This window comes from Sorghum bicolor, chromosome 4 (assembly GCF_000003195.3).
Source record: "Sorghum bicolor cultivar BTx623 chromosome 4, Sorghum_bicolor_NCBIv3, whole genome shotgun sequence".
In the NCBI taxonomy this organism is placed as follows: domain Eukaryota; kingdom Viridiplantae; phylum Streptophyta; class Magnoliopsida; order Poales; family Poaceae; genus Sorghum; species Sorghum bicolor.
Window position 1 is genome coordinate 66,487,211 of NC_012873.2, and position 8,006 is coordinate 66,495,216.

Below are 8,006 nucleotides of genomic sequence, written 5' to 3' on the forward strand. Positions count from 1 at the left end.
ATAATTTTTTGTGTTTTTTATTGGAAAGAAGTACATAAAAAACAGTAAGATATTGAACGCAAGCTGCACCATTAGGTGGGGTGCTCACTGCAGCAATGTTCAAATTTTCCTAAGCTTAATTTTGTTTGCAATGCGCACACTATAATAAAGAATATAAGTATCAAAGATTCAAATAAATTTAAGTTTAATCTGAATATATGGAAAAGTATTAATATTTTCAATGAGTAATAAGTATCATCACCATGTTTTAATTAAGTACTTATCTAATATCTATCTATTTCCAAAAAACTTAGATTTGAAAGTGTTTAAATAAAATAAACGATATTTTTGTTGGCCGATGGCATGGCCTGAAATTCGGAGAAACAGCAAGGGCACGAGCGTAGCCTCATCAGCACACCAAAATAATCGAGGCCGCCCATGCCGATCACACCGATGAGTCACACACGAGGCCGCATGCGGGCCCCGCTCAACAAAGGCGGGCGGTGCCAGACGCCGGGCCTACCCCGAACGCGTCGGGCACGGCATCCGCAGCCGGCCCGTCCCTTCGCATCCGACGGCTCCCCTCCCCGCCACGCACAAACCAAAAAAGATCTCGCTCGCACGTCGCTGCCCGACGACCCAGCCGAAGAAAAAAAAAATCGATTTCCTTTTCTCATCATCATCATCATCATGTGAAAATAAATAAAACAAAAAAAGAAAAATTCTAGCCAAGCACGCAACGCAACCCCACCTCGCCCGCTCCGGTCCATATAACCCGCTCCACCGCGACCCGTTCGTCCCGTCTCGCGTTTGCTTTCTCCATCTCTCTCCCCCTCCGCCCCCGCGCCTCTGTTCCCCTCCCTCCGCTTAGGGTTAGCCAGGCAGCAGCCCCGCCCTCGCGAATCTTCCTTCAATAGCGACACCGACCCGGCGGCCATGGCCACGGCGGTTCTCAGATCCCACGACGCGCTCAACAACCGTATGCATCTCGACGCGTACACCCCGTCCCCGGCGAAGCCGCGCCGGCGCCGGAGCCCTAAGCCGGCGGCCGCGTCCTCGCCTCCCGCTAGGGCCGCGGCGCCCATAGCCTCGACGAAGCCTGCGGCGGTGCAGAAGGCCGTGACGCCCGCTAAGGCGCCCGTGGCGCCCGGCCGCCGCTCGCCGCCGGCCAGGCCGGCTGCTTCGTCGCGGAAGCAGCCGTCCCCCACCAAGGAGAAGTCCAAGCAGCGGCTTGTCATGGAGGAGGTCCGGATCCTCAAGCGCGGCGAGGAGCCGCCGGCTCCCGCTCCCGCGCCGGTTTTGGCCGTGCCCCCCGTGGCGCTAGCCGCGGCGGTTGACCAGCGCGTTCTCTGCTCCACTGGCCGGATCGGGCCACAGGCGCCCGCCGTGGTGCCGACGAAGAGGATGGTGTCCGCCCCCGCCGCATCCAGCGCGGCCGTGTACGCCGGCCCGGCGTTTTCTGCCGCGGCGCCCGAGCCGAGTTCACTCCCCATGCCCGCCTTCTTCCTCCGGCGCGCGGAGTCCGAGGCCACCCGGGGCCTCCGGTGCCTCCTCCGCATCGGCGAGCTCGCCTGACACGGCTGACGTTCTCTCGACCAGCCTCTGTCTACTACTTCGTTCACCCCTTCGGCTTCGTCTCTTCTACTCTTCCTCCCTCGTCTCCGGTGGTTCCTTGATCTATGGATGGTTGGCGCCTGATGGGCGGTTGTTGGATCCGATGGAAAGCTAGCTTCTCCGGATCGGATCAGATCACATCTCCCGGTAACCGTTCCGATCAACCTCTTCCGGTATTTTTTCAGAGGAAAGGTTGGCCAACGGGCTTCCGGTGGTTGGATTTGGTGGCGGACTTCGGTTAGGTTCACATATCGCTTGCAGTTCGGTTCGCTTCAATGGAAAGCTGATGTCTCTAGGTTAGAAGAATAACTATGAGTAAGAAAGGAAGGATGGCTGCTAGATTGGGTAGCTAGCTGTTGGCTGCTTGGTTCTACAGTAGCTTGGAGCTTGGCTTCTAGGTGTTCTAGTGATGGTGGTGGTGGTGTTTGGTTCAGGGGATGGATTAAATTAGTGTCTGAAATAGCTGTTTGGTTTAGGTGATCTTAAGTAGACGACCTGATTATAATTCAGGGTAGTTTATCGTTGCAATAATCTAAGGTTTGGTGTGCGTTTGATCTGTGTGAGTTTTGTGTTAGGTGAGTCATGAACTAAAGTTATGTGATGTTTAGTAGGTCAGGTGAAGGTTCTTCTCTTATGTAAGATGTCAAGTTTGTATCTATTATCAGCTTAGCTGTGATATACTACTATATATATATATGAGTGGTAAATTTAGGTATGGAAAATCTGTGTTGGTGCCTCTGATCAGGAATGGTTAACATCTCTTATCTTTATGTGTCTCTCTTGCTTGAAGCTGGGGAGATGTCTTCCTTCTATATTACTGTTTCAGACTTGAACAAGAGTTTGCGTGGATTGAACATAAACCTTCTAGTTTACTGTTTAAGACTCAGCTAACACAAGACTGCGTGGATTGAAGGCCAAACTCTTCTACCCAAGACCATTGTTTGAAGGCCAAACTCTTCCGATTGAAGTTCTGAACTTTTAACGTTTCGAGGCGAGAACCTAAACTGCACCAAACTGGAATGGCACGAACACATACACAGCTCTATACGTGATGGCCACCTGCACCAAACTGGTTGCGTGCAGGTTGAAGTATTCTTCTCTGGAGCGGTTGAACGTGCGTAGTCTAGGAGCTTCCTTTGCAGACTCTGACCTGCTGGTTGTTGACCCACCGCTGAAGCTTTCGCCGGCTCGCCGTGCTGTGCTCAGTCAATTTTGACTCCGTAAGCCGGACGCTGCTGGAATACTGAAGAAAAAGAAGTAATAACCCTCGGAGCTTTCAATCTTGGGCCTTGTTAAGTTCATCTCAAAAACCAAATATTTTGCAAGATTCTCTCGAATCTTGCGGCACATACAATAAGTATTAAATATAATAAAAAATAAAAACTAACTACACAGTTTGTCTGTAAATTGCGATATGAATCTTTTAAGTCTAGTTAGTCCATAATTAAATGATATTTGCTATAAATAAACGAAAATGCTAAACAAGGCCTTGTTTCGTCAGCAAGCGGGAGACTGGCGACCTCATACTCATACGGCGCTGTACGTGTCGTTACTGCGGTTGTTAGGCCATCAGATGGGTGGATGTCGTTGCCACTCTTGTGGTGGCTGGGAGACGGGGGCAAATGGCCTTACGATGAGGAGCAAACGAATGGAACCAAAACCATCTTGTTGGGCAGCCGGCCGACCTCTTGTTAGGTCGGTTGGGTGCGTTGAGCTGGTGCTGAGCGAGAATCAATCGCCCCGAGTTATTAGTTTTCGAAAGCGATAGATATACTATATCTACGTCAATGAAAACGAATGGCTAATTCGTTACTCCAACCAATTGACATCTCGTGCGTCGTCAGTGACCAACTGACGGGAGTTAACGGAACTTTTTAACCTCCTGAACCCATGAAGATTCTTCTAGGGTGCCGATTTTATTATACAATAATGTCTCAAAATACAGACGAGTACCTAAACGGTCGTCGGCGTTTGCCATGCACAATTCCAACATGATCAAAACAAGGTTTTACTCCCGAGCAAGAGCAATGAAAGGAGAACCACGCCATGGAGGCATTTCTGCAGGACCTATTAGAGACAGTACTGGCCCTGTTCGAAACTTTTTAACTTTTTGGATGGATTTGTTGAAACGATTTTCAACGGGTACCCCTTTGAAACGGGGTACTTGACTATTCTACAAGGATTTCTAGTGGATTTGGAACTTCACCAGAGGGTCAGCAGCGTGAACCTTGAAGAGCTTACTAATCAGACTACCAGAGTACTGTACTATCGTAGTCCATCTTGCAGGCCAAACCATGGAGCTCGAATCGAGAATCAACCATGCTAGTCCGAAAAACTCTGAAAATCTCATCTCAAGAATATGGAGAAGAACTCGGTGACTTTTACAGTTAAAAATGCATCGTCTTTGATGTGTATATAAAGAAAAGATCACTACAACCCACGGTCCACAGATCCGTGAGAGCATCTGTCTAGGTCAAAAGTTGACCCAAAGCCTGTGGTGTGTGCCGACGGTGTGCATCACACACAAGATTCAGAAAGCAAGACAGCGATCCCTAGAATACACGAAGCAATCCCCTGCCAAATTCACCGAGGAAAAAACATCATCGACAGCCCACAAACACGTACAATACAATCTTTACAAACAAGTTGCTGTGGCAGGACCGCAGGAGAAAACCTCCGCATTCTAGCAACCTGACACATGGGACTCTTAAGGAAACAGCCAGATGCATCAATTCTGTGCTCCATTAGCAAAGCAAAATGCAGAAACTAGAATGCTAGACCATCTATCAAGGAACAAAACAAAACAAACCCAAACAAACTAGACAACTCTAGATTACAACGGGATACACCAGCAGACACTATTAAGGCTGTGAAATTGAAGAACAGTTGGGTTATTGTTCTGTTTGGTTTGAAGCTAAGGGCATAGACAAATTACTGACTAGGAAAGAGTTGATTAACAACAGTTATACATAAGCACTATGAAATTATTGTTTGCAGTGATTAAAGGGTTTAGAAAAGAGTAGGAAAAAAAAAAGCACGGTTACTTTGATCACAAGGCTATCAGGCTCTGATATAATTGGGTAATCTTAAATACAGGTAATAATAAGTTAGATGAAAGTTGCCTAACGAACAAGATGGACAAAACTACCTAAGACTGCATGTTGTGAGGTGCTCAAAACCAGTGCCGTGATACTTCACTCAGCACATACATATTCATAAGCAGATTAAGTAAACTTGGTCAAAATAAACCATAGGTTAACAGAAATTATGTGAGTTGCAAGGATCTATTAGCAGGCGGTGATAACTGGATCTAACATTCAGGGAAAATGTCAATGAACATAAGTTGAAGCAGATATGGTCCTAAGCATACATATTGAGATATAGTAATGGGAGTCTAAACAATTATAGTAACGCCACATGTGAATAAAGCAATTCAATCTATTACATCGAGCAAGCTGCTAACACCTCTCCATAAATCCATTGATGAATCCTAGTAGCCCTTACAATAGTTATTCAGGCTTTTGTATACCAAAAGATGACATGAACTAAGATTTGTGACTACAAACTTTTCAGTGTCCATTCTGCTCACCTCTCAATTGAGTAATTTCAAACCTCAGCAGGAAGAAACTTAATCTGCTTTCACCGATGCGAAAAGATAGTGGACAAAGCAGAATGAAGAAATAAACCCAACTGTGCCAGTTGCCAGCATGATAGCAATCACCATGAAGAGCGAGTAACCAATGTAGAGGGTCGCAGACACTGGTCCACTCAGGCTTTTGAGGTCAAAAACGAGATAGTTGATGGAGTACAAGAAAATGTAGATTGCCACTGATCCTGATGAGAAGAATGACTTCCACCACCACTTCCAATCCTCAACGCACAGGTGCATGTAAGTCAGAACCAGGGAAACCTCAGCGCAGACAATAACCAGCAGCAGCAAGACAATGAAGAGGAATCCAAAGACATAGTACACACGGCCCATCCATATGCTTGACATGATGAAGAAGAGCTCGATGAATAGGGTGCCGAAGGGCAGTGTGCCAGCACCAAGAACCAACAACCAGGATGGGTACTTCTGAGGAGGGATTTCACGAGGGATCTGGTTCGTGCGGACAGGGTACTCAATATGTGGCGCCTTGGCACCAAGGAACCCACCAACAAGCGTGAGCGGCACCGAGATGCAGAACCAGAGCAGAAGCAGCACAACGAACAATGAGAAGGGGATGGCACCAGTGCTGTGGCTTCCCCACAACAGGAAGTTGAGTGTGGTCAGGATCAGGAATGCAATGCCGGGGAAGAAGCAGGCCACCCGCCATGAAACACCCACCCACCCAGAGTGATCCCCGCACTTGATCGTCTTCCATACACGAACCCCAGCGTATCCAGCTAGGATTCCAAGGACCAGATAGAAGAACAGCATGCCAGTGATCAGGGTTCCCCGGGAGGCTGGGGACATAAACCCGAGTGCAGCAAAGAGAATGGTCACGACCGCCATCCCGAGGATCTGAACACCGTCCCCAACCATGACACAGAGCAGCATCGGGTTGCTTGGTGCACGGAACACATCACTGACCACAAGCTTCCACCCAGACAGCTCCTCATTCATCTGCGCCTGCGCCTCACTGTCAAGCTCCTCATACTTGGTGAGATCACGCCTCACAGTCCTCAGCAGAATGACAAACACAATACCAGCAAGGAAGGCAATCACCATGAGGGAGTTGAGAATGGAGAACCAGTGCACCTTGGCCCCCTCCATCTTGAGGTAGGCATCCCACCTGGAGGGCCACTTGATATCGCTCTCCACGAAGTTCACCTCGTAGGTGTAGACAATGGGCTCGTTCTCCTTGATGCTCATGGACACAGTAGTCGGGTCGCACTTGATCTTGTTGGGGTACTGGTCGTACATCTTGCGCGACTTGACGTCCTCCGGGTTGTGCTTGATGCTGCAGGGCACGACCTCGAACCCGACCACCATCCAGCCAGGGGAGGACGCGGCGTCCTTGGCCCCGGACGGGATGGCGTCGGTGGCGTCAGCGGCTCCCATGACGCGCGCGACATTGGCGTCCTCGTACTTGTGGACGAGGACGGTGAACTGGAGGTGGTTGAAGACGTAGTAGTCGACGCCGACGCGGATCCCGACGGGGTACCCCGTCCAGCGCATGAGGTAGTCGTCCTTCCTGGTGTAGCGGATGGCGGGGAGGTTGTCGAGGATGAGGTTGACCTGGTACATCTCGTCGATGCGCTTCTTGAGGAGCGCGAAGGCGTCGGCGCCCAGCGGCGCGGAGCGGCAGAGGAAGACGTCGGACTCGTTGGTGTACATGCGGAAGCGGTAGGGCGAGTTCTCGATGCGGTCGCCCATGAGGAGCTCGCCGAGGTTCTCGGCGCTGTCCTTGACCCCGTCTTGGGGCTCGCAGAAGGGGAGGCTGTAGTAGCTGAAGGGCATCTCGGTGTCGATGGAAGTGAGCGAGTTCACCTTCACGTTGAGGTAGTCCCCGGGGTTGTATTTGTGCGGGTAGCTCCCCGGGAGGTAGAACCCTTGGGTGCCCGGCACCGCGGCCGCGAGCAGCGCGGCCGCCGCGACGGCGACGAGGAGGAGCACGCCGGGGCGGGCCATGGATCTGGATCGACGGGGGGCGCGCGGATCTGGGCCCCGCTGCAGTAGGATCTGCGGTGGGCGATGGGTCGGTTGTGGCGCCCGGCCCTGCTCCGGCGAGGAGCAGGCGAGGAGGGGGTGTCGGTGGCGGCGGAGCAGATCTGGTGGGGGGCGGGGCGGGCGGGGACGAAATCACACGGGGGAGAAAGCGGGGGCCGTGGTGTGGTTTATACGGCGTTCATCGCTGGTGCTAGGGGACTCTGGGACTGGGAAAGAGGGAAGGAAGGAACGGGGAGGATTTTGGGTGTCGAAGCTTCTTCGGTTGTGAATTCCCGGCGTTGCCCCTCTGCTAGGGGTTTTGCTGATAATACCGTGGGGGCTTTCGGCCTTTGTGGAGGAGGAAACATGAAAGTTTCTACCTTTGATGATTGTTACAATATGTTTTTAATGATGTATAGTAGCTTGGAGCTGGCTGAATTGATTTTTTTTCAGTTATTATTAAATAGTGTAAAAAGAAAGAGATTAGCATGGATTAAAGAGAGCCTCGTACATTCCATGACATATCTCTATCACAGAGCATGAGATTCAATGTTGCTTGTTGCAAGCTTTCTTATCTATATATTTTTAAACTTAGAACTAGTGCTACCTTATATTGTTGAATATGTTGTTGGACCAAGAGAGTTTCATAATTTATTTGTTTTTTTAAAATCACACATGTCTTTTTAATACATTCAGACACATAATTGTAAATTCTATGTATACAAGCACACACACGCCTGTAAACACATGTACAAATCATATCTCCATGAGCATATTCGAA

At 49.8% G+C, this 8,006-nt stretch overlaps 2 protein-coding genes across 2 annotated transcripts; one reads left to right on the forward strand and one right to left on the reverse strand.

Moving 5' to 3' along the window:
* Nucleotides 762–2,315, forward strand: LOC8084646 (translation initiation factor IF-2). Its single transcript, XM_002452939.2, has one exon. It carries the CDS (start codon nucleotides 916–918, stop codon nucleotides 1,552–1,554), a length of 639 nt encoding a protein of 212 aa, XP_002452984.1. The 5' UTR covers nucleotides 762–915; the 3' UTR covers nucleotides 1,555–2,315.
* On the reverse strand, nucleotides 4,887–7,507 carry LOC8056391 (transmembrane 9 superfamily member 11). The gene has a single exon (XM_002454669.2). It carries the CDS (start codon nucleotides 7,205–7,207, stop codon nucleotides 5,222–5,224), a length of 1,986 nt encoding a protein of 661 aa, XP_002454714.2. The 5' UTR covers nucleotides 7,208–7,507; the 3' UTR covers nucleotides 4,887–5,221.